Source organism: Elgaria multicarinata, chromosome 11 (genome assembly GCF_023053635.1).
Source record: "Elgaria multicarinata webbii isolate HBS135686 ecotype San Diego chromosome 11, rElgMul1.1.pri, whole genome shotgun sequence".
NCBI classification, from domain to species: domain Eukaryota; kingdom Metazoa; phylum Chordata; class Lepidosauria; order Squamata; family Anguidae; genus Elgaria; species Elgaria multicarinata.
Window position 1 is genome coordinate 45,954,932 of NC_086181.1, and position 26,943 is coordinate 45,981,874.

Sequence of the window (26,943 nt, forward strand, 5' to 3'; positions counted from 1 at the left end):
TAAAATATGTCATGGTTAGAGTGTCGGACTCAGACTCGGGAGATCTGGGTTCTAGTCCCCACTTAGCCGTAAAGCTCACCGGGTGATTTTGGGCCTGTCTCTGCCTCTCAGCCTAACCCACCTAACAGGGTTGTTGTGAGGATAAAATGTGGTAGAGGAGGATCATGCAAGAGGAAAAAAGGTGGGATATCAATGTAATAGTTCAGCTATTTTTTTTCTCCTCCTCCCTCCCAATCCCCTTTCCTTTAGTGTCATGTTTTTTAGATTGTAACCCTGTGGGCAGGGACTGTTGAATGAATTATTTTTGTATGCCGCCTTGAGGGCCTTTCTTCCCCCCCTTCTTTTTTAGCTAAAGGGTGGGATAAAAGTTCTGTAATAAATAAAATATAACAAAATCTGGAGAGTGCCAGGTTGCAAAAGGCTGGTGGAAATCTTGTGGACAGTTCTGGGCTCCACAATTCAAGGACGCAGACAAGCTGGAGCGTGTTCAGAGGAGGGCAACCAGGATGATCAGGGGTCTGGAAACAAAGCCCCATGAAGAGAGGCTGAAAGAACTGGGCATGTTTAGCCTGGAGAAGAGAAGAGTGAGGGGAGACATGATGGCACTCTTCAAATACTTTTTATATTGTATTTTGTGCTTTTTATATTGTATTTTGTATTTGGGTTTTTAGCTTGTTGGATGTTTTATTATGTTCCTAATGGTTTTAATTTTTGTGAACCACCCAGAGAGCTTCGGCTGCTGGGTGGTATAAAAATGTAATAAAATAAAATAAATAAATAATAAATAATAATACTTAAAAGGTTGTCCCACAGAGGAGGGCCAGGATCTCTTCTCGAGCCTCCCAGAGCGCAGGACATGGAATAATGGGCTCAAGTTAAAGGAAGCCAAATTCTGGCTGGACATCAGGAAAGCCTTCCTGACTGTTAGAGCAGTAGGACAATGGAACCAGTTCCCTAGGGAGGTTGTGGGCTCTCCCACACTAGAGGCCTTCAAGAGGCAGCTGGACAACCACCTGTCAGGGATGCTTTAGGGTGGATTCCTGCATTGAATCATAGAATCATAGAACAGCAGAGTTGGAAGGGGCCTACAAGGCCATCGAGTCCAACCCCCTCCTCAATGCAGGAATCCACCCTAAAGCATCCCTTACAGTTGGGGGTTGGACTGGATGGCCTTGTAGGCCCCTTCCAACTCTGCTATTCAATGATTCTATGATTCTTTTCCTGCGCCTGGTGTGGTATATCTCTTTAAGGCCGCCTGCCCATTGGGAAAAGCCTCAATGGGGAAAGGAAGAGGGGGCGGGGGTGGGGGAAAGACACGTCCAGGTTGGGCAGGCTTGGAGGAGATGGTATTTGCATAGACATGGAGAGGGGCGGAGCCCAGCGGGCAGGAGGCGGGGCGAGGGAGGTGGGGAGAGTGATAAATACGAGCCCGGTCTCCTTGCCTGCCTTCTCTTCCTTCGCACCAGAGGATCCACCTTGAGCATCTTCGCTGCCTTCTCTTGCGCGCACCTTTCCCCAGGTGGCTCCTGCATCCATCCATCCGTCCGTCCGTCCATCTCCTCCTCTTTTTCTTCCTTCCTTCCTTCCCGGAGGGCTCCGAAGTTCACCCTCCCCGCTTCTTAGCAGCTCCCCCCAACCAGGATCTGCTGCCCCCCCCTTTAAGCTTCTCACGCCCCCCCTCCCCATTTTCGCACCATGGCCGTCGAGAAGGAAAAGAAGACCTGCGGGCAGGTCATGACGGAGTGGAAAGAATTCATCTGGAACCCCCGGACGCATCAGTTTATGGGGCGCACCGGCAGCAGTTGGGGTGAGTCTCGCTTCCGTCTCCCCACCCCGGGGGGGGCACAGCAGATCAAAGCAAAGGAGGCGGCGATGGGGGGGGGGGAACCTACTGCTGCATCTTTAGGCTGTGAGGATTTAGTGACAAGATAGTTCAAGGACTTCTCTCTAGCCGAGGGGGATTATTTAAAGGGGGGGATTAGTGGAGGCTGGGGATGGGGGGGTCAGGGGCCTGAAAGAGGGATTATTTGGGGGAGATCGGGTTGGGGGGGGGAGGGAAATAAACTGGGAGTTCAAGGCAGCCTCTTTTTGGAGAGAGAGAGATTAATATTGTTTGCCCCAGAGATTATGAAGGGTGGTGCTTTATTTATTTTTTAAAGAGGGGGGGCTCTTTTGGAGCGTTATGTAAGGGAGGTTCTTCTATTAGTTAAACAGGAGAGTGTTTGCCGGGGGGGGGGGGAGGAAGGAAGGAATGAGTTTTTTCCCGGAGGAGGCAGAGAGGCTGGGGGGGGGGCTTTATAAAGGAGGGGGGACCTACGGAACCGTGATGGAAGATACGGTTCTAGAAGGGGGGCTGTATTCATTAGGGGGGGCTGTTAAGAGCATCCGTGAAAATGGCATCTATGCGGACCTTGAGTAATACAGGGCTGGAGAGGCGGAGATGATGTATTTTATTTTGTGCTGTGTGTGTGTGAATTTATAGATTGTAGATGGGTGGAGAGAAATAAGGAACTCTGACATCCTAATAATGTCCCCCCCCCCCGCTCTTAAAAATTATCCTTTCGAACAGGAGTGGGGTGGTGATTCAAGCCTTCTTTAAAAGGGGATTTTGTGGGTCTTTAGATTGCAGCTCTCCCCCCCCCCCCCAAGAAGCACACCATGGCAAAAACTAGCACTAAAACTAAAAAACACACACACACTACTGCCCCCCCCCCGCACCCAGGTCCGGAAAGCAAAATGTGGTATCCTATGAGTTTACTGGGGGCACCCAGACTGCATTTGTGGGATGCATTTGTAGGATCTTTGATTTAAAGGGAGGGGGGACGTGAAGGATCTGGATTTTGTCATGTTCTAGAAGGTGTATTCATGGAGGGGCCGTGTGACATTTGCTAAAGAAGAAAAAAACCCTTTGAAAAATAACAATTGCTGAATGAGGGGAGAAAGGGTTGGATGCAATCCTGGTGCACCCACTCCCTTCTTTAAAACCATTTGGGGGGGTTTTTTGCCGCAACTCCTTTGCAGGGAATTGAGAATGGCGGATTTGAGGGGGGGGAATTGGGGGGGGACATTTAAAGAGCTACGGAACACTACTTTGAAAGGAGAGAAGGAAGCCGCTGAGGAAATTGGGGGGGGGGGGAGACTAAAACAATGTATATCAAAGAGAAAATAAAATCCTGGGGGTGCTGAATTTGGGATGGAGGCTGATTTATCAGGGCTATTGCATCATTACAGATGGGGGGTGGGTTTGCCCAGAATGAGAGATAATTTGAATATTAAGGGAGTAGAAAATGATGGGGGGGGGGGGAGGAAAGATAGAGAGGAATGATAGGTTAATAGGGGTGAGGGGTTTCCACATAGCTTACGGGTCTTCATGTGAACGGAACATAGGCCTGGATTTTCTTTAGGATGGGGGGTTTGTGGTCCGCAGTGATCATTCTTCTGCATGGGGATGATTAGAGTGGGGGTGTCATGAAGCTGTCTAAGGTTATATGAGGCTCTCTGTTTCTTGATGCTAATGTTTTTGGGGAGGGTGGTCTCTCCTTCCTCTCTCCACCCCCCCAGTTTTAATATTGATGCAGTGAAAGGTTCTGTTGCTACCGCCGCCAAGCAGAATGAAAAGTAGGTCATTATTTTCCTTCTGCTGAGTTGGCCTGAAAGCCCCTTCCCCCCCACTGCCTGCCCGGTCTGTCAACAAGCCCCCCCCCACCTCCAGCACCAGAGGGGGTGGGGTGGGGGTGGGCTTCACTGGCTGCAGCTTCTGTTTTGTCCTGAATTTAAAATATCCATCTTTCAATACACCGTTTCTTTGCAAACCCCTTCAAGCTCCACTCAAATATACACATGTTAAAGTCTCTGCATGCCCCCCCCTCAAATTCTATGGTGCATGCACCAAACCTGCTTTGATCCACGGATCCTCCCCTTCAATTGTTAGACCTGCTTAATCTGCAAACTGAATTGACAGTTCTCTCCCCCCTCCCCACCGATATTTTCGGGATATTTTCGGTTCCTTGTCCAAGCATCACCCCACAAACTGGGCCTTGTCTTCTTAGAGCTGCCATTGCTGATCCTTGAACGGCAATCCTTCTACCCTCCCCAAGTTTTGATTCCACCCCCCCACCCCATAATATTACCTACCATGTCACCCAAATTGCCTGCCGAGGGTTGCCAAGGAGTACGATTTGGGGTGGGGTAGGGGAAGGAGAGGGTCTTGTCCAGCATGATAGTGCTTCAGCCTGGTAACGGAGCGGATGAGCGGTCTCAGGAGGGGAAGATTGAAGGAAAGATCAGGATATTTGGGGGGGGGGCAGGAATTCTAACAGGAGAGGAATCCAACCTTTGGTTATGCCGCATTGCAAACCGAGAAGCCTGCAGAACTTGGCAGTAGGTGGCCTTGCTCCAAATGTACCTGTGGGTAAAATTATTTTGCGAAGCTGGTAGCTTCTCTGCCCCCCACCCCCGTCATCCCCCCCCCCTCTGCAAATGTGGTCTCCTCTGCCCCCCAATTCCTTACAACTTTCTCTTCTCCACCTCCACCATTCCGCATTGCCAATATATTTCTGTGCTGGAAAGAAAATGCTGCATCTGTCTGTCTGTCTGGATCAGGCCTTTTGCTCCCTAGCTCTGTGTGTGTGTGTGTGTGTGTGTGTGTGTGTGTGTACGGGGGGGGGGGGGGATGGAGGGAGGGCTTTGGGGCTGAAACAGTGCTGCCTCAACAGTCCCTTCCAAAGGAGGCCTCTGTGTTTTATTACAATTTATGTCTCCTTTTGCTTTGTAGGCTCTTTAACTCGTTTGTGTGTGTGTGTGTGTGTGTGTGTGTTGGTGATTTTGTGGTTGCGGAGGAGGGAGGGAGGATGGGTGGGAAGGTTGCCAGAAGAGCTCTTTTGAGCCTGGCTTGTCACTTTGCTGCAGAAGCATGCTGCCCCCCCCATCCCCCACCTCACCCCCAAACTCACTGCAGTAGCTGATTCTGATTCAGGGTGGGGAGAGAAGAAAATAGGCCAAAACCTGGCTGTATTTTGTAGGCTTCCTACTCAGTTTGGCAGGGGTTAGGGTTCAGTTCGCTTTGGCACTGCAGAGAGAGAGGGGGGGGGGCGGTTGGCGCATGTTTGGCCCGGTTTTATGCAGCTGGCAAGGGAGATGGCGCTGGCCAGCAGAAGGGGGAGGGCGCTTAATGGAGCGAGAAAGGGCACGCGATGTTCGGGGTGCCCCATTTTGCTTCCCATTCGCATCGAAAAGCCTTTTTTATGGACCGGAGAAAGGATTCAAGTGTTGAGAAACAGTTGGCCTGGCGCGTTCCAGATGTTTTGCACTATGTACCCCGTCATCCCCTGCCAGCGTGGGCAAATGGTTGGGAATGGTGGGGGTTGCAGTTCAAAACACCTGGAGGGCACCTGGTTGCCTCCCCAATGCCCCAACGGGTCTTCTAAAGGGCAGGGGACCAGATCCCCATGCCACCCATGAACCCCCGGATGGTTGCCGCAGGGGATATCCGGGTTGCCGGCCGTTGGCACAAGTAAGAGTTTGGCGGGAGACTTTAGCGCAGCCTTCCTCAACCTGGGGCGCTCCAGATGTGTTGGACTGCATCTCCCAGAATGCCCCAGCCAGGATGGCTGGGGCATTCTGGGAGATGCAGTCCAACACATCTGGAGCGCCCCAGGTTGAGGAAGGCTGCTTTAGCACAAAAGAAGAGCTTGAGGAAGGTTTTCTTCCCATCGGCCCCTCCTCGGCCTGGTTATCTGGAGCGGTCTGGAAGATTTCGAGAAAGGGGTGAGGCCTCCCTGGTGTAGCAAAGACAGGGCAGTTCTCTTGCCGGCGGTTAAAAATTGAATGAAGATGGAGATTTCAGGCAGGTGCCAAAAGGTAGAGTTGAAGGCTAAAAAAAAAAAAAAGTGTGGATAATTTAGGGGTGATGGTGGGGAGACACCCCATTATCTCGCAGACTGATTTCTGCTGCCGTTCATGCGGTCACAAGGAGTGTGCTGTTGGTTGGCCCAGCCCTGCGTGTGTGAGGGAGGCACGCAGGAAGGACGCAAACGGGGATTAGTGTCAGCCTCCTCCTCCTCCGTCTTCCAAAGCCCAAGGTTTCTGGGGTTAATGTGTGATGAGCTGAAGCTTCACAGCTTGGGCCTGCAAGGTGTTTTGCCTGTTCCTTCAGGACGGGTGATGCAGGAAGGAAAAAATGTACTTGGGAGGGGGGTGACCTGTGTTCGGATGTGCCCAGACTGCAATTCCCATCACTCTCAGCAGACATTGGCCAATGGCAGGGAATGAAGGGTACTGGTCTACAACGCATCTGAAAGGCGTGCGTGGGCTGGGGGGGGAAGGTTGATTTTAAAAAGTATCTGGCTGGATTGGAGCTTTTTAGTCTTTTGAAAATCAACACAGAACTTACTCAGGGTTTACACCAAGCCCCAAAGGAGCTTTTTAGTCTTTTGAAAATCAACACAGAACTTACTCAGGGTTTACACCAAGCCCCCAAGGAGCTTTTTAGTCTTTTGAAAATCAACACAGAACTTACTCAGGGTTTACACCAAGCGCCCAAGGAGCTTTTTAGTCTTTTGAAAATCAACACAGAACTTACTCAGGGTTTACACCAAGCCCCAAAGGATGTGCAAGCTGCCAGGAATTTGCAAGAAGTGGCTTATTTTAACACCTGAAGGTTGTTAACGTTCATGGGGGGCGGGGGTGTCTTTTAAAATTTACAATGAGGTTACCACAGGTTTACTCTTGACCCTGAATTGCCTGGCAGGCAATTATTATTTATTGCAACAAAAACACATGGGACAATTTGGGAGGCTGCCTTTTACTGAGTCAGACCCCGGGTCCACCTAGCCCAATATTGTCGACACTGACTGGCAGTAACTTTTCCTGCCCTCCCTGGAGACGGCTGTCTCTGGGATCAAACCTGGGACCTTCCCGGCCTTTCAATAAATTAGTTTTGCATACAAGTTTGAAGCTTTGTTCCGTTCACCGCCTGGGGCTGCTTCTCCCTTCCTTACTCTTTATTTATTTTATTTATTTTATTACATTTATATACCGCCCCACAGCCGAAGCTCTCTGGTCGGTTTACAACAATTAAAAATAGTAAACATTAAAAAGTATACAAAATTTAAAAACCATCAAAAACATAAAAAACGGTATAAAAACAACAGTATCCATTTAAAAACAACAATTCTGGGGTCCATTAAAAACAAACTTAACGTTGTTAAATGCTGTTAAAATGCCTGGGAGAAGAGAAAAGACTTGACCTGGCGCCGACAAGATAACAATGTTGGCGCCAGGCGAGCCTCATCGGGGAGATCATTCCATAGTGTGTGTGGGGGGGAACCACCGAAAAGGCCCTCTCCCTTGTTGCCATCCTCCGAGCTTCCCTCGGAGTATTCTTCCAGGCTCAGGGTTCATTTCAATAGGCTATGGGCTCCTTCGCACAAATGGCAGCCATTTGAGGGTTAATTAATTAAGCCAAGATTTGCTGCAGCCCATGCTGGCATGTTCCGCCACCATTTTACATACTCATCTCCAGCCGGGCTAATTGGAGGTTGCTATGGGACATCCGAACCCAGGGTCAGGGGTTTAACCTAATTATAGGTTAATTATGGGTGGTTTAACCCACAATTAATCTATAGTGTCCGGGTTCGGGTCTATTTCTCAATTGTATGGCCTACATTGAATTAAGGTGTTTCAAATTGGGTCTCAAGGCCTGGGTCAAATACCTCCGTGCCCACAGATTGGGGCTTGGCAACTACTCACTTCCTGTTAGCCTCAGTTCTCCAATATGCAAAGCGGCAATAATTGCCTACTTCAGTAATTGCAATGTGATGGAAAGGTTTGCTGACGTTAAACTCAAGAGTCACCTTGGTGTTAACATAACCTGTTATTTTCACAAAGGGACTGTGTGTGGGGAAAGCTGGCATGCCCTACTAGATCCAGGTGTAAACCTTGAGTAAACCCTGTGTAATTCTAGAGAGCAGCTCTGATACAACCAAGCTGAGGTCCCAAACTTGGTTCCAGGTAGATTAAATGGGCAGTTGTTGTTTTTTTAAAAAAAGGAGCTTGTAAAACAGCCTGTACAGAAGACAACTTTACTCAATTTTAACATCATGTTGTCACCAGTATTTCTTTGTGCCTTTACCACGAAGATTTATGCTACAGATTAGCTGAGTGGCTAAAAAGTTGCTCTCTCTGTCACCTCCACATTTTATAGGGACTTTCAACTGATTAAAGACTTCTTTTATTGATGATTAACACTCTAGCTGTAAGTGACTGAGAACTTAAATAAATACACATAGTGCACAACCTTTGCCAAGCTGCCTTTCTTCTGGAATTTTCTAGGATGGTAGAATTGCTTTTCCTGTCCCTTTGCATTCTTTCCACACTGTCAAAGTTTAAATCGGATTTCTGCAACCTGATGTTGTCCAGTTGTGTAGGAATATAACTCCCATTATCCCCAGGCAGCATAGGGATGATGGGAATTGGGGAAGTCTCATTTTAGATTGTATACTCTTTGATCTCGCCTCTTGTCTTTCTATAGTGTAAAGGTGCTCAATGAATAAATATTCCTAGCTATCTCTGCTGGAGATGGGGAAGAAGAAAAAGAGATTTTGAAGCCCAGCCTGCCCCCCCACCCACAAAAATTGTCCCCGGAAGAACAGACGTGGAACTGTTGTCTCTCTTTAGAAAACAACAGGATAATGCTAGTGAAGAAACTATTCAGAATTCTGATGTCCCAGCTTTTTTCCAATATGGGGAAATGTTTTTCCTTTAAAAATCATTACAAATCCAAAAGCAATGCTTCTATAGTATCTGCAATGAGGTTTTGTAGGTAGCCTTTATTGTAGGTAGCCTTTATTTGTAGGTAGCCTTTATTGTCTCTTAGAAGTTTGTTTTACACAAATTAACTGAGCCTAGATTAAAAACACCTTTAGGGTTATGGTAGGTAGACTTCATCTCCCTCCTTCTCCCCTTTTAATTGTTGGCTTATCAGAATAAAAAAGCAGGTGCCTTTACAACACATACCTGCATGCTTGTAGTAGGATTCCAGTGGGATACCCTGGGAGCTGTTAACCTTTGCTCTCCTGGATTTTTCTCCCAAGTAGTCATGAATGCCTACAGAAGTTTATGACTTGAGTACACATTCTGGCATTCTTAGGCTGTAGCTGCCAAAACCAGAATGCAGGCTTGCTAACTATTGATCACAGAGAGAGAGAGAGGCACAAGAAGGTTATTCTGCATTTAAATTAGGTGGAAAGAAGCATAAATTAGGTATAGAGAGTACTACTGAGAGGGAGGAGTTGGGAGAACTTTAGGGTGACCCTGTGGAAAGGTGGACAGGGCTCCTGTATCTAACAGTTGTATTGAAAAGGGAATTTCAGCAGGTGTCATTTGTATATAGGGAGAACCTCTTTTAAATCTGGTCACTCTAGTATAGCTCCTGCAGCTTTAACTGTTGTGATGAAGAAGGAATTTCACCAGGTTCTCCGTATATACCAATGACACCTGCTGAAATTCCCTTTTCTACATTACTGTTAAAGATACAGGAGACCCTTTTCATAGGGTCACCCTAGACAACTACATGTATTCATCTAGTAGTAGGTGAAAATAACTATTTGTAGTTCAAGCTGGTGTGAGCAGCAAATATTAGGGATAAGTCTTCTTTGGCTGAGCCTCGTGTGGTGCAGAGCGGTAAAGCAGCAGTTTCTGCAGCTGAAACTCTCCCCACGGCCTGAGTTCGATCCCAGAGGAAGCTGGTTTCAGGCAGCTGGCTTGGGTCGACTCAGCCTTCCATCCTCCCGAGGTCGGTAAAATGAGTACCCAGTTAGCCGCGGGAAAGGTAATTAAGGCCGGGGAAGGCAACGGCAAACCACCCCGCTATAAGGCCTGCCAAGAAAACGTCAGCGACAGCTGGCGTCCCTCCAAGAGTCAGTAATGACTCAGTGCTTGCACGAGAGGTTCCTTTCCTTTCCTTCTTTTGCTGCTCCGGGGGACCCAAGATAACTCTGCCTCTTCACCTAGGAGAATGGGATATAGAGGGTGCGGAAAGGCTATATTCATATTTATTATGTAGGTTCTTCATTTATTAAAAAGAAGCATACATTGTGAGGGAAAGGGGTGAGTAGGATGCAATTTGGAGCAGGGATGCAGTTTATTGGTAGATGAGAGTTGCATCTCAGCTCAGTAGGAGAGGGAATCGCTGCTTAGTTACCCCTTGGATGGCAAAGTGGGTACTCTTATGGTTGGCACATAAGAAGCCATGTTGAAGGAAACTGTGTTTGGAAATTGAGGGTGGCAAATGTGTCAGGGATGACCACGGGAGTGCAAGAGTTTGACCTTCACTCAAGAAGCCAGGAGCGAGATGTATGTTTAAAAGTTGTATTGAAAAGGGAATTTCAGCAGGTGTCATTTGTATGCCTGCAGCACTTGGTGAAATCCTGTCTTCATCACAACAGTTAAAGCTGCTAAAGTACAGCTAGAGTGACCCGATACAAAAGAGGGCAGGGCTCCTGCAGTATAGGGAGAACCTGGTGAAATTCCCTCTTCATCACAACAGTTAAAGCTGCAGGAGCCCTGCCCTCTTTTAAATCTGGTCACTCTAGCATAGCTCCTGCACCTTTAACTGTTGTGATGAAGAGGGAATTTCTCCAGGTTCTCCCTATATACAAATGACACCTGCTGAAATTCCCTTTTCTATGCAACTGTTAAAGATACAGGAGCCCTGTCCTCCGTTTCAGATGGTCACCCTAGTGGTGGTACCAAGAGAAAGGCCGCCCCCAGGCAGGTGTGTATGGGAGAAAGTGGTCTTTCTGGTAGCCCTGTCCCAAATCCTTTCCGTTGCAGCCTTTTCCAGATTTGGTCCCTTGGTTTTGCACACACCCTGACTCCATTCTCCACACTTGAAACCAAGAAGTGTACAGAGCCCTAGAAAGACTTCCTGCTCTCTGGGACCTTTCGCCACATGCTGCTATGCTTGCGTGGGCAGTGTGTAAGGGAAGGCCCGCTTGCGCGGGTAGCTTCGTGGTTCCACGATGTTTCGTGTCTGAGCCACGCAGGTTATGGCATTGAACATAAGAACATAAGAAGAGCCCTGCTGGATCAGACCAAGGGTCCATCTCGTCCAGCCCTCTGTTCACACACAATGGCCAACCAGCCATCGGCCAGGGACCCACAAAGAAGGACATGGTGCAACAGCACCCTCCCACCCAAGATCCCCGGCAACTGGTGCACACAGGCTTCTAGCCTCAGATACTGGCGGCAGCACATAGCCATCAGGGCTAGGAGCCATGGGTAGCCTTCTCCTCCAGGAATTTATCCAACCCCCTTTTAATGCCATCCAAACGGGTGGCCATTAGGAAGTGAGTTCCATAATTTAACTATGCACTTCCTTTTATTGGTCCTGGATCTCCCACCAATCAGCTTCATGGGATGACCCCAGGCTCCAGGCTAACCACTGGGCTGTACTCTCTGGCCCAGTTTTGCAGCTGTGTGCGCATTCAGCTTTTGGCAAACTTCTCTAGATGTTGGTGAAAGTGTCCCCTCTCCCAGAGAACTCTGGAAACCTGGTCCCCTATATCCAAGCACGACACCCCCAGCATGTCTCCTAGGTGCAGACAGAATCCCCACTCTAATGGAGTACCAAAGAAGAGAGGGTGGGTAGGAGTTAGGGGGTGGGTACGGGTGTTTGACGCGGCGGTCTTTTAATTTCCTATCCCTGAAGTGTTGCTGCCATGGAGAGGTCAGCTGCCCTCCTCATGAACCACTTGGGATATCTAGAGGTTGTGTGCGTAGGGAGAGAAGCTCAGGTTTCCTTTTCTTCAATCATCTAATTAAATTGGCACAAAGCCCTTGCATCTTGCGAGTCTGCTGCCAAGGAGCAAAGGTGGGGTGGGGGAAGAATTGAAGAAAAAGGTATGCATGTTTTGGTGGGGGATCCAGGACAAATAAAAGGAAGGACTTCTTCACACAGGGCATAGTTAAATTATGGAACTCACTGCCACAAGATGTAGTGATGGCCACCCATTTGGATGGCTTTAAAAGGGGGTTGGAGAAAATCCTGCAGGCAAAGGCTATCCAGGGCTACTAGCCCTGATGGTTGTGTGGTACCTTCAGTATTTGAGGCAGTAAGCCTGTGTGCGCCAGTTGCTGGGGAACATGGGCAGGAGGGTGCTGTTGCACCATGTCCTGCTTTGTTGGTCCCTGGCCGACGGCTGGTTGGCCCCTGTGTGAACAGAGTGCTGGACTAGATGGACCCTTGTTCTGACCCAGCATCAGGGCTCTTCTTATGTTCTTAATATAGCAGGATTAAACAACCTGAGGCCCTCCAGATGCTTTGGACTACAACTTCCATCATCCCTGTCCATTGGCTGTGGTGGATGGGGCTTCCAAAACATCTGGAAGGCACCAAATTGCCCCCTACTCAGGTATAGGATCAGTGGTACATTTGGAAATGCGGACACTCCCTCATCCCATAGCCGCGCCCTCAAGGAGAGTCCAAATATTCAGCCAGCTGTGTGGATGCAGATTGTCAAACCAGTTCTAGCAGTTTGAACCCTACCCAGGAGTGGGTATTTTGCAAGACAAATGGACTTAATTGCCTATTCAAGTCCAAGGGGGTGGGGGGCGGCCCTCCCCAAATATTTTGTATTACAATAGGGAGCGATATATTGTTGTTGGGAAAATTCATTTCCCCTGAGGCTGCTGTGAAGATTGCAGCTCAGCTCAGAGGACACCCCACTCCCAGATCTGAAGGGGGGGGGGGCAGAGACAGTCAGCATCCCCACAAATAATAAAAAAAGTGCAGGTGTTTCGTCCCTGGGCGCCTGGCTCCATCACACCACTGTGTAGGAGGGGCCTTTTGGGGCAAGAGACAACCTAAGAACACAGGAAGAGCCCTGGGGCTGGATCAGCCCAAGGGTCCATCTAGTCCAGCGTTTTGTTCACACACATTGGCCAACTGTTGGGTTTTGTTGGCAGTAGAATCATAGAACAGCAGAGTTGGAAGGGGCCTACAAGGCCATCGAGTCCAACACCCTGCTCAATGCAGGAATCCACCCTAAAGCATCCCTGACAGATGGTTGTCCAGCTGCCTCTTGAAGGCCTCTAGGGTGGGAGAGCCCACAACCTCACCAGGCAACTGATTCCATTGTCATACTGCTCTAACAGTCAGGAAGTTTTTCCTGATGTCCAGCTGGAATCTGGCTTCCTGGAACTTGAGCCCGTTATTCCGTGTCCTGCACTCTGGGAGGATCGAGAAGAGATCCTGGCCCTCCTCTGTGTGACAACCTTTCAAGTATTTGAAGAGCGCTCTCATGTCTCCCCTCCATCTTCTCTTCTCCAGGCTAAACCTGCCCAGTTCTTTCAGTCTCTCTTCATAGGGCTTTGTTGGCAGTACTTAGTAGGGGTCCTTTCTAGGGGCCCTTTTGTGTGAGGGGGGCATCTAGGCTTGTTAATTCTGTTCCAAGGTTTACTGAAGGGTGCCTGATGAAGAGGGAGGAGGCAGAGCAGAGCAGAGCAAGTCTGAGTAAGAATTTCGCTGCACTGATGGGGTTTTGTATCGCTCCACTGTCTGGTTCTCTCCCTGAATTTGGTCTCTCCTCTGCCTTCCCCTCCTGCAGCACTCATCCTGCTCTTCTACCTGGTGTTCTATGGCTTCCTCACCGCCCTCTTCACACTCACGATGTGGGTAATGCTGCAAACGGTGGATCCCTTCATCCCCAAGTACCAGGACCGTCTCTCTGTCCCAGGTAAGGCTTTGGGTTCTGCTCTCTTCCTCCCCCGTCAGTCCTGACTCGATGTGCAGGAGAAAGGGTCTGGCCTACCTTTTTCGGAAACTCCCTTTGAGATGGCCATGTCTTGGGCGGACATGTATGATGCGTGTCCTCTGGTGATGTGCTTGGCCTGCTGTCGGATGGCTGCAGTGGTGTCCCACACAGGCCCCTTAGTGCTAGGGGTGCGCCAGGCCCTGTACATTGATGAAGCTGGGACTTAATAGGCAGCAAGGCGGTAAAATGAACTGCAGCCCTTCAGACTGCAGGTGTGGGGTGGGTCGTTTTTGAATGTCCCCCCAAATGTCAGTGCAGAAAGAAACCAAATTCCCACCTGCATCCAGAAGTGATTCATTTTACCATCTTGTTTTGTTGGATGCTTAAACCCCGACCTCTGATGGAAACTGCCGGGCGAAGCTCAGGAGCCGGCAGGTTTGGGGTCTATAGAGAGGTGCAGGGGCTTAAGCCTAGACACTTGCATAGATCTGGAGGACATCAGGTTGGAGAAGGCTGGTAGACATGTACAGAGACTAGCTAGGGCTACTCAGGTAGCGTTGGCCATGTTCAAAGAATCATAGAATAGCAGAGTTGGAAGGGACCTACAAGGCCATGGAGTCCAACCCCCTGCTCAATTTTATTTATTTATTTATTTATTACAGTTTTATACCGCCCAATAGCCGAAGCTCTCTGGGCGGTGCTCAATGCAGGAATCCACCCTAAAGCATCCCTGACAGATGGTTGTCCAGCTGCCTCTTCAATGCCTCTAGGGTGGGAGAGCCCACAACCTCCCTAGGGAACTGAGTCCATTGTCGTTCCTTGTAGGCCCCTTCCAACTCTGCTGTTCTATGAAATATCAGGTCAAACTTGCTGTGCCTTCTGAGAACTAATGGCACAAGCAAATGCCTCAATCCAGATAAGCCCCAATTGGGGTTGGGAAGAATCAGGCATTAGCAGAGATTCAGGAAGGGCAGGATGAGGCTGGTTTGTTGGGTTTCGAGGAGGAAAGTCCAAACGGACAGAGAGGAGGCTTGAGAAATCGTCGTCTTTGCAGCATCAAAGCAGCGTTTGGACTTCATCAGCCGTGCGAGAGGGGCAACGGCGAGAGAGGCTTAAAACTGAAGTCGACGTGGCTTCCTCTTTCCAGAGGCTCCTGGGATTTGTTTTTCTGAGTTCCTCTAGCAGACCAGTCTCATCGTCCTCACTGAACTGCAGTTCCTGAGAGTCTTTGGGGTAACCCACGGCATTTAAAAAGTGACATATAAAACCAGTGGACGTTTGTAGCACAGAAATGCCCTTTAGCCTGTGTGCCTTTCCAGCCAAACTGGTTTTAAAAGCAGCTTAACCATTTGGGAGACATCTCCTATATTTGATTTTAGCTTGTTGTGGAAGAGGTATCTCTTGAGGTCATCTAGTCTGACCTTGTGGCCTTGGAGTGGAATGTTCTGTGCTTTATGACGATTCCATTGCCTCCCTGAACAGCTTGTACCAGAATCACTGTACTTTGCCTCACTTAAAAACCCAAGGCCACAAATCTTGGATAGCTAGACCTCATTGTCCTATATTTAATGGGAAAGGTTTCCATTCCTGAGCAGTCTGAGGAGTCAGCTTTTAGGGGTATCCTCAACCTTCCACCTTTATAAGGCGTCGGCAATGTCTTCTCCTTCCACCTCCCTGAAAATCACTTTAATGCCCAGTAGTTAAGAACATCAGAAGAGCCCTGATGCTGGATCAGACCAAGGGTCCGTCTAGTCCAACACTCTGTTCACACAGTGGACAACCAGCCATCGGCCAGGGATGAACGAGCAGGACATGGTGCAACAGCACCCTCCCACCCATGTTCCCCAGCAACTGGTGCACACAGGCTTACTGCCTCGAATACTGGAGATAGCACACAACCATCAGGTCTAGTAGCCATTGACAGCCTTTTCCAGGAATTTATTCAACCCCCTTTTAAAGCCATAGTTAAGGGTGCATCCACACATGGCATGGCCATTGATTGCTGACTGAAACTTACATGTGTGAAATGGCAGGTCCAATCCTGCAAACTGATCTCACGTTGTTATCCTCTGGAGGCTGTTCACTCATTCAGTGCTTGAGACACACATTCAGCCACACCGCGGGGACAATTGCTGTTGTTTTTGTCCCAAGCGGATTTGCAGAGAGATGCCAGAGAGAGAGAGAGAGAGAGAGAGAAATACCGTATTTCTTCGATTCTAAGACGCCATCGATTGTAAGACGCACACTAATTTCAGTACCACCAACAGAAAAAAAGCTTTGATTCTAAGAAATAATAAACGCACCCGCGATTCTAAGACGCACCTAGAATCGAAGAAATATGGTAGATAAACCTTTTGTCCACCCGGGGAGGTGATCGGACTGGATAGCTGGGACTCCTTAATTAATTTGTTTGTTTTCTTTTCTCTTTTTCCTCTCCCCTCTCCCCTGGCTCAGGGATGATGATTCGCCCTAAGACAGAAGCTCTAGATATCACCTACAATGTCACCAACACCGAGTCTTGGGAGAATTATGTGAGGATGCTAAATTCCTTTTTGGATGGTAAGTAATAGGCAGGGTGGCCTATTTAGACCTTTCCACCAAGTGATACTGTGAGGAGTAATTCCCTGCCTCTGCAATACCCGTACCCCGTCCTCCCACAACCTGGAGCTTGGAGATGTTGGACTGCAACTGGCATTGGCCGTGCTGCCTGGGAATGATGGGAGTTGCAGTCCAACCTATCTGAAGAACACCAGCTAAAGCCCCAGGTGGTGGTGAGTGTGAAAACATGGTACATCAACCAGTGGAACTCCCTCCGGTATGAAACCTAGCAGTGCCTTTTAAACTATATGTGAGTTTCTTCAACTTATGATTTTTGCTGAGAATTTCCCCCTCCTTTTGTACAATCTGATGTAGTTAAAATAATCATTCAGGTATTCTTCACTAGAGGTGAGGCCCACCCAGGTCTGCTATGTCAGGTGATAGACTGAGCTCCGAACCACTGAGATGCATAATATATTTGGCTTAAGATATTTGGGCTGTTGTTGTCTTTAAAACCAAACTCTAGCTATTAAAATGGAAATTATTATTATTGGTGTGTTCATTGTTTCCATGCATTCATGGGCTGGATTTTAGCCTCTTTTGATCTGTGCTCGATACACATCTGGACAATTAATTCATGTTTTTCAACTGTTAGAAAAAGAAACAAAGAGTTTTCAGAAGCAGTTCATCTGGATAGTGCTTCAAAGATATGATTCTGAACATGTATATCAACCCTCCCCCCCGCCCGCAACTCATTAAGATAAATGAACTTGTTTGATCTTGAGTAGCAGAATGAATTTTTGATTCTACTTTAATTCTAGGCACCCCAGAGAAGCTGCAGTCCTTTTAAATTATTTTTTGCCAGGCCTTATTATCCCTTCATCATTGAACATCTAATTAACTTAGGGAGCTGGTTGCCACAAGACATGGTCAAGGTCACTGGATTAGATACCTTTAAGACAGATCAGACAATCTGACAGAGGATAAATTTACCTATCCTAGCTCAGTGGAACATCCAGGTTCAGAGGCAATATACCTTTGAATAGCAGGTGCTGAAAGACAAAACAGAGGAGGCTTTTCTTATGTACCTAGAATCATAGAATCATAGAATAGCAGAGTTGGAAGGGGCCTACAAGGCCATCGAGTCCAACCCCTTGCTCAAGGCAGGAATCCACCCTAAAGCATCCCTGACAGGTGTTTGTCCAGCTGCCTCTTGAAGGCCTCAAGTGTGGGAGAGCCCACAACATCCCTAGGTAACTGGTTCCATTGTCATACTGCTCTCACAGTCAGGAAGTTTTTCCTGATGTCCAGCCGTAATCTGGCTTCCTGGAACTTGAGCCCGTTATTCAGTGTCCTGCACTCTGGGAGGATCAAGAAGAGATCCTGGCCCTCCTCTGTGACAACCTTTCAAGTCCTTGAAGAGTGCTATCAGGTCTCCCCTCCATCTTCTCTTCTCCAGGCTAAACCTGCCCAGTTCTTTCAGTCCCTCCTCATAGGGCTTTGTTTCCAGACCCCTGATCATCCTGGTTGCCCTCCTCTGAACACGCTCCAGCTTGTCTGCGTCCTTCTTGAATTGTGGAGCCCAGAACTGGACGCAATACTCTAGATGAGGCATAACCAGGGCCGAATAGAGAGGAACCAGTACCTCACGTGATTAGGAAGCTATATCACGTGATTTGGAACCTATTTCTACCTGCCATTTGAAGTTCACCTTGTATAACTGTTTCTTCATGGAAAATTAAGGGTCATGTTCACTTTCGTCAATGATTCAAGATAAGGAATTTGTGTAGGAGAGGATTTGAGACTAGGCATAAGAAGACCTTTTCTGTCTTCACGGAAGAGTGTGTGTTCTTTTAAAACCCTTTAAAAAAGGGGGGGGGAAGTTTCCCGAGTATATAAAGCCTTGGGTGAGGTGCAAAACCATCCTAAAAGGTTGAAATGTGTCTCCTAAGACTTGGCTACTGCTGGGAAGGACTTCAAGCTAATATACGCCGGCCTTTTTGCCCCACGACTTTTATCTTTAGCTAGACTCCTTTTTGCCTTTGGCTCAGCTCTGGAATGTGGAGCCCATGAGCTTCTACGATTCATCCCTTGGGGGAAAGAGTGTTGACAGCCCTCTTCTAAAAGATACCTTGTACTAATGGGGAGCTGAGATTTAGTGATTTGGAGACCAGTACACAATCCATTGGGGACCGAGCGGGGCATGGGCGCAGTTATGCCAAAAAGTGCTTTCGGGAGCACAGTGATTCTTGGATGGCCACTCTCCCTCTTCCGGAAGTCGTAAGAATAGGGCAAGATGTCTGAGACCGAGTCGGACTATTTGTCATTATTGTCTTACCTCTCAGGCAGGGTCTTGGGCAGAAATAGGGCTTATTCCCATGGCCTACATCCATCCTTTTAACTGGAGATGCCAGGAGTATCACCCCTGCATCCTTCTGCATGCAAAGAACCTGCCATTGCTTCTTTTACTCTCCTTTTGTAGCTTACAACAATTCCAGGCAAGTGGCCACCAATGAGTTCTGCCACCCAGGGCGCTACAACGAGCAGCCGGACAACGGGGTGCCGAACTACCCCAAAAGAGCTTGCCAGTTCAACCGCACGGAGTTGAAGGACTGCTCGGGCCTCAATGACACCACCTACGGCTACCGGGAGGGGCGCCCTTGCATCCTGGTCAAACTGAACCGGGTAGGTTGACCGGATGTGGCATTGGGAGCTGGGAATTGTGGGTCCTGTCCCCAGTCCTGAGAACTCATAAAATGGATCCTGTCACTTGCCCAGAGGCTGCTCAGACGGCTTAATCCTAAATGCTTATAGACCCTGGCCGACAACTAATATTCATTAAAAGGCATTTTGTGGCATGAATAGAATCATAGAATCGTAGCGTTGGAAGGGGCCTCTTAAGGCCATCGAGTCCAACCCCCTGCTCAAGGCAGGAATCCACCCTAAAGCATCCCTGACAGATGGCTGTCCAGCTGCCTCTTGAAGGCCTCTAGGGTGAGAGAGCCCACAACCTCCCTAGGTAACTGGTTCCATTGTCATACTGCTCTAACAGCCAGGAAGTTTTTCCTGATGTCCAGCTGGAATCTGGCTTCCTTTAACTTGAGCCCGTTATTCCGTGTCCTGCACTCTGGGAGGATCCTGGCCCTCCTCTGTGTGACAACCTTTTAAGTATTGGAAGAGTGCTCTCATGTCTCCCCTCAATCTTCTCTTCTCCAGGCTAAACATGCCCAGTTCTTTCAGTCTCTCTTCATAGGGCTTTGTTTCCAGACCCCTGATCATCCTGGTTGCCCTCCTCTGAACACACTCCAGCTTGTCTGCATCCTTGGAGCGTTTTCAGAGGAGGGCAGTGGGCCTGCATTTTGAGGCTGCTTCTGACATGATGGTTGCCACATCTTCCTTGCCTCTTTGATCTCTAGCTTGGCCATTTGGAGGGGACAAGCTGCCCTCCTCCAGGAGTGGGCACGTTTAGCATTAAAGACTTCTAGCGGCTGACTCCTGGCTCAGAGTGTATTGAAGACAGAAGTGTCAGTCCTTCCTATAGTGAGGCAAACAGCACCTTCTCTTTCTGCTGATGGTGTTGCCACCCACAATGCTCAGCCATTTGGGGTGGAGGGCAGGGGAGGGATAAGAAATGTGTGTGAAGGCCAATTTGCAGTACTAAACCCCTTCCTTCCCCCATATTCTCTTTGCAGGTCATCAACTTCTACGCAGGAGAGAACAAGACCGTGAATATCTCTTGCATGGCAAAGGTAAAGTCTTCGAACCTCTTCCATGTAGATTTCCCTTCTCCATCTCTTGTCTCTCCGTCTTTTGCCATTCACCTACTTCATACTATTAACACTCCACTGTCTCTTACCTCCTTTTCTCTTGGAAAAAAAAATATTCTGTGCGTTCAGAGATTCTGGGCCAAGCATGAGGTAAGGGCTTATCTCGCCAAAACATTAGAGGATCGAACTAGAGTTGTTTGGAGACGTACTGTGTAGTGGATTGTAGAACCCAGGAGGTATTACTCTCGCTTTCCCTGCTTTCGTAGATTCTACTTTGCTCCAGAAGACAGTGGGCATGTCTAGACGATGCCTTATCCCAGGGATCGCCCCGGGATCATCCCTGTGCATCCACATGACGCACAGGGGATCCCGGGAGCAGGGAGGAAAGATCCCTCCATTTCCCTGGGATATCAGGGTCGGCTTTTATCCCGGTTTTCCCCGCAGTCTCGGGATCATCCCAAGACCGCGGGACGAGTGGGTGGCCGTCCCAGTTTCGTCCCGGCTCCTCACAAGTAGATGTGAGGAGCTGCGAACCAGGCACAGGGCACGGAGCTCTTCAAGCGCTCCGTGCCCGTGGGGAGCGGGGTCAGGGCCTTTTTTTTTAAACATGTACTTTCGCGCAGGTGCGCTCCAGCGCCTTTCCCTTTTTTAAAAAAAATGGCGGGCGCAACGTCCTCCGTCCTCCCGGGACGTCACACAGCGTGTGTGGACTGAGGGGGAGGATCTCGCGATCAGCATGGTGTAGGCATGCCCAGTGATAGAGCGTGGGAGTCCTGCATTCCACTAAGCTGCTCAGCTTGCCTTGCTTTTGGGAGAACTAGCAGTTCTGATCCTAAACTAGACCCTATGATTTTCATCTACTATGTGCCTCCTCTAACCCTACTTCCCTCTCTAGCAATACCTTGTCCACCCACACCAATCCCTTTCAATATGTATGACCAATAGAGATAGCGGAAACTAATTCCTTTGACTCCATTCTCCTCCATTCAACTACAAATATTTCAGAAACGCGGTTCCCAGATACTGTTGGCGAACACCTAGCAAGTAGCTTTCAGCTCGGTGTTTTCCATGTGTCTGGAAAACTCATTCTGGGCCAAAACAGACATTACTTTAAAGACATAAGTGCTAGTCAAATCCACCTTTCATCCTTACTTTAGAGTAGACGCTGGATCCCTGATTCCCATTGGGGTCTTGGCATGGGGGAAGGTGCATTTAACCACCCACTCTCTTGTTATGGGCCTGAGAAGATTTTTGTTTTTGTGCAAAATAGTGATCCATCAGCTTTTTTGTTCACTATTTTGCAAAAGAAATTGCAGGCATGTGGGGATTCCAATCTGGATTGGGCCCACAGCAAGGGAGATCTAAAGTAATGACTGGTTTGGCCCTCAGTATCTCTTAATGGGTGTCATGCTGTCAAGAATATCTGTTTCCCTAAGGGAGCTGCATTATTGTTTGGTATTCTAAAAGATGTCTCAGTAAACTGACTTCCTGGACAAGGTTAGTTGCTGCTGCCTTTTATCTGCTAAGAATATAATTATTAGAAAACTTTTTTTAATGAACTCCCAGTCTTGTGGTTCCAAACAGTTTTGATATGTTGTCAATAGACATAAATACCCCTGGAGTCACTCAAATGTCAGCTTCTCCCTTTTCCGTTGTCTCCCCCGAAAGTAGCCCTTCATTCATCAAGAAGGGGTGTGTGTATATTCTGGGCTCAAAAATTCCTGCACGAAGGAAAGATGACGTTTGATACCTGTAAATCAGACAAATGGAACCAATGTCTTTTTCTTTTCATTTTGGGGAGGGGGTTCTGGTTCCCTTAGGCCGTAGCTAGACCTAAGGTTTATCCCAGGATTGTCCTGGGGTCAAACCTGTTCATCTAAGTGCCACACAGGGCATCCAGCGCTCAGGCAGGGACGAACCCGGGATGATCCTGGGATAAACCTTAGGTCTAGCTACGGACTTAGTGAAGCAGAAGGGTGTGTGAGCTATACTTGACATTTGGCTGTCTTCCTTATCAAAATACTGGGAATTCTGCTACCCACCCACTCACCCCCTCCCCAACCTTCTGGGATTATTACCAGGCTTGAATGCATCCATGCATTGACTATCTTCATAGCCTTGAAGGACTAGAATCATGATTTTTGTTTAATTTCTGGCAGCTGGGGTTCTCATAGATTGTGTGCTTGAGTCTAAAATTCTGATTTGGATGGTGCAGTTGCAGAAAACATACGGCCCTTTTTATTCATTGCTTCTGCTCATTCCTTTTACCTTCTTAGAATCATAGAATAGCAGAGTTGGAAGGGGCCTACAAGGCCATCGAGTCCAACCCCCTGCTCAATGCAGGAATCCACCCTACAGCATCCCTGACAGGTGGTTGTCCAGCTGCCTCTTGAAGGCCTCTAGTGTGGGAGAGCCCACAACCTCCCTAGGTCACTGGATCCATTGTCGTACTGCTCTAACAATCAGGAAGTTTTTCCTGATGTCCAGCTGGAATCTGGCTTCCTTTAACTTGAGCCCGTTATTCCGTGTCCTGCACTCTGGGATGATTGAGATGAGATTCTGGCCCTCCTCTGTGTGACAACCTTTCAAGTATTTGAAGAGTGCTCTCATGTCTTTTCATTGTTTTTTTCTTTTCATTTCTGTTTTCTCTCCCACCATCCTCCTCTCTTCATTTACTCATTCGTTCAATCTGTCTTTTCCCACTACATTTCCATCATCAAAAGAAAAAAAATCGTCAGGAAGAAATTCTCGTAAGAACAAATGTTGGATGGGGTTTGGGCCTGGGCAAGGGGATCCCATCTTGGGCACTCAATGTACGCAGTTAATGGCAGGAGGGCGGAGGGCGGAGCAGGTGAATAACTTACCCATGGGAATAAAGGTGTTTATGGTCATTAATAGTAGGGTGACCATATGAAAAGGAGGACCGGGCTCCTGTATCTTGAACAGTTGCATAGAAAAGGGAATTTCAGCAGGGGTCATTTGTATATATGTGAACCGCCCAGAGAGCTTCGGCTATTGGGTGGTATAAAAATGTAATAAATAAATTAAATAAATAAATAAATAAATACATATAAATGGAAAACCTGGTGAAATTCCCTCTTCATCACTACAGTTAAAGCTGCAGGAGCTATACTAGAGTGACCAGATTCAAAAGAGGGCAGGGCACCTACAGCTTGAACTGTTGTGATAAAGAGGAAATTTCACCAGGTTCCCCATATATACAAATGACCCCTGCTGAAATTTCCTTTTCAATACAACCCTTAAAGATACAGGAGCCCTGTCCTCCTTTTCATAGGGTCACCCTATTAATAGTGAGTTTGGCATGGGTTCGATAGAAGCAAAGGAAGGCTGCCTTCCAGTATGTGTACGTTGGGGAGGGGGGGAAAGTTAAATCTGTAATTTGACATTCCTCTTTCCTTCTTTCAGAAAGATGAAGATGCACAGAAACTCGGAGACATTGAAATGTTCCCACCCCACGGGAACATTGACCTAATGTACTTCCCTTACTATGGCAAAAAAGTCCAAGTAAGTATTAGCTGTTTCCGGAGTCTCTCCATCCCCCTGCAGGTGCATGCTGGGAAATTCCCTCTTTCCTTTTCACCCATTTCCACCATCCAAACCTGGGTTGCTGGGATTTCCTACAGAACTTGATCAAATGTCCCATTTCCCCTCCTCTTCTTTAACACCAATGTAGATTTCTTGATGTCTTCCTTAATTAAAAGGCTACAGGAAGAGATTGGGTGACAGAGCAAAGGTGTGTGCACACTTGGACGAAATGTTTTGGTGGGGGTAGATGAGCCTAGGATTGCTGATTTCAACGTCTGGTCTATCGGAATTCTATTCTCCAAAATGGAAAACCATCTCTGCTTCTAAACAGAACAAAAACCTACATAAGAGCCAATGTGATGTAGTGGTTAGAGTGTTGGACTGGGAGTTGGGAGATCCGGGTTCTAGTCCCCACTCGGCCATGGAAACCCACTGGGTGACTTTGGGCCAGTCACTGACTCTGTCTAACCTACTTCACAGGGTGGTTGTTGTGAGGATAAAATGGATTCTGGCCCACTTGCATTGGCTGCCTATACGTTTCTGAGCCCAATTCAAGGTGCTGGTTTTAACCTATGAAGCCTTACATGGCTTGGGACCGCAATACCTGATGGAACGCCCCTCCCGACATGAACCTACCCGTACACTGTGCTCAACATGTAAGGTCCTTCTCCAAGTGCCTACTCTGAGGGAAGCTCGGAGGATGGCAACAAGGGAGAGGGCCTTTTCAGTGGTGCCCCCCCCCGACTGCCGAATGATCTCCCCAATGAGGCTCGCCTGGCGCCAACATTGTTATCTTTCAGGCGCCAGGTCAAGACTTTCCTCTTCTCCCAGGCATTTAACGGCATTGAACAACGCTAAGTTCGTTTTTTAATGGACCCCAGAACTTGTTTTAAATGGATGCTGCTGTTTTTATACTGTTGTTTTTATGTCTCTGATGGTTTTAAAATTTTGTATATTTTTAATGTTTACTGTTTTTAGCTTTTGTGAACTGCCCAGAGAGCTTCAGCTGTGGGGCGGTATATAAATGTAATAAAATAAATAAATAAATAAATAAATGTAATAATATAAACACTAAAGCAGCTCTCCTCAACCTGGTGTCCTCAAATATGTTGATTTGCAACTCTTATAATTCCCAGCCAGCTAAATTAACTTGGATGAAATATACAAAAATAAAAAAATACATCCCCAAGAAAAGAGAGAAACATCTCAAAATGCAAATATTTAATTTGTGGAAAGCTTCTGGGTTTTCCACAAATAAAATCTTTGCATCCTGAGAAGTTTCTCTCCTCTTTGGGTCTGCTTTGGATGCTTACCAGCCTTTGCACCCCTAACCGAAAAGATAGACATGCCTGTGTTTTAAATGAGGTTGTAGTGACCTAGATTCTTTGTACCAAGATTTTGGCTAACTTTTAGAGCCTCTCCTGTTTTACTCCTCTTTATGTGTTAAGGCAGCCTTCCTCAACCAGGGGCGCTCCAGAGGTGTTGGACTGCATCTCCCAGAATGCCGGGCATTCTGGGAGATGCAGTCCAACACCTCTGGAGCGCCCCAGATTAAGGAAGGCTGTGTTAAGGGGACTGACTGGGTGCTGGCAGTGGAAAATGATGACTGTCTCTTAACCTCTCTGGTCCTCACTCTGACTTTTCCCCGTTTTCAATCCACTTCAGGTAAACTACACCCAGCCTGTTGTGGCCGTCAAGTTCCTCAACCTCACGTTCAACTTTGACCACTACGTGGAATGCAAGGTCAACGCAGCCAACATTGCCGTAACCGACGAGCGGGACAAGTTTGCCGGCCGTGTGGCTTTCAAGATCCGCGTCAACAAAGACTAAGCTACTCTGGGTCCTTCCTCCATCCATCCCCTTGCACCCTCAAAAGCTCCTCTTTCCTTAAGGCTCTGTCCGCTGTCTGGACAGAGCTTAGGGCGGTTGGCACATAGATGTTGAAGGAAGGGCGGGTGATGGTGGGTGTGCGGGATTTGGGGGCTCTCCTGACCAGTGCTGCTCTTCCTAGGGTCACTAACCTTTGCTATTAGACAATCCCAGCTCCCTGAACCCTAAAACTGAAGGCTTTGCTTCCACCCACCACTCACCCCCATCTTCCCTGCCTCCTCCTTTCCAATCCCAATGTCTGGAATGCTACTTCGGCTCGTTCTAACCTCATTACTTGCTTTATCCTGTCTCACCCCACATATGGTCTGTGGGGAGCTCAGAGGCTGTGACCCCCTCCCTTGATTTCCCCCTCCACCCCGCCCTGGAGATATTTCCTAATATAATAATAAATGTATATAGATATTTTTTATATATATTAAAAATTAAGGTACTGCTGAATCCTCTGTATTTTCCTGCTCTTTCACACACACACACACATACCCCCTTTTCCAGCACCCTTCTGCTTCCCACCCCACCCAATATTTTCTACCAGTTTAACTCCTGCTTGGAAACCTGTAAACTCGCTTCTGTTAAGGAGATTTGGCATTCTCAAACCTGTCAATGTGTTGGCCTTCTTGTTTTCCTAGTCTCTACAAGGAATACTGTGGGTTCGGCCCTACTGAAGTTAATGATTCGCCTTGTTGACTGTTGGAAGCCATTTTGTCATTGTCACCCCAAATGCTTGTGGCTGCTAAGAGGGGAAAAGGTGGTTTTGGCTGCAATCCCAAACACGTTTTAACTAGGAGTATGCCCCATTGACCACAATGGGACTTGCTTCGGAGTAGACGTGCGTAGCACAACGTTTGTTCATGTGGCAAGAAGCGACCAGTTGGGCAGGCGTGTTGGGTTGGCCAAGAAGCAAAACAGCTGCGCTTAGTCTACATGATAAAGAAACAAAATGGCGGCTATTATCAGCGTTGTTGTGTTGACTGTGGAATGGCAGCCATTTTGTTACAGGCTGGTTCTGCCATTAAATACTGTGGAATGCTGTGACCAAACACAGGCGTAGCCATCCTGACTACTAAACAACACAAAACTGACACCACAACATTGTGCCATGGGTGCCGAGAGCCCAAAACGGCTGACAGAAATGAGACATCCCCCCCTTTGACTCTTCTATGTGGCAGTAACATGTCATATTTCTTGATTGTAGGCAGCTTTTGAAAATGGCGGAAGTAAAGGTTTCTTTGTGAATGGTGGCCATTTTGAATTCCTAGCATGGCAGCGGTGAATGCAGTTTGTCCGTCTTAATTGTCTAACCTTCATCGTTCCTTTCCATTTGTTTCTAAATAGGATCTATTCTGACCCTGTTCATTCTTTAGTATACAGTTGTTTTAATCTGTTATTATAGTGGCACATTGCACTAAGATGATATAAATAAATAAAACCCACTGTTTCCGCCATAGTTT

The 26,943-nt window shown here is 47.8% G+C and overlaps 1 protein-coding gene across 1 annotated transcript; it reads left to right on the plus strand.

Moving 5' to 3' along the window:
* The first annotated feature begins 1,641 nt into the window (after positions 1 to 1,641).
* ATP1B2 (ATPase Na+/K+ transporting subunit beta 2) lies at positions 1,642 to 25,957 on the plus strand. Its single transcript, XM_063138659.1, has 7 exons — positions 1,642 to 1,807; positions 13,608 to 13,736; positions 16,209 to 16,313; positions 18,775 to 18,977; positions 19,985 to 20,041; positions 23,486 to 23,584; positions 25,271 to 25,957. The coding sequence occupies exons 1-7, from the start codon at positions 1,696 to 1,698 to the stop codon at positions 25,433 to 25,435; spliced, it is 870 nt and encodes a 289-aa protein (XP_062994729.1). The 5' UTR covers positions 1,642 to 1,695; the 3' UTR covers positions 25,436 to 25,957.
* Positions 25,958 to 26,943: the final 986 nt, after the last annotated feature.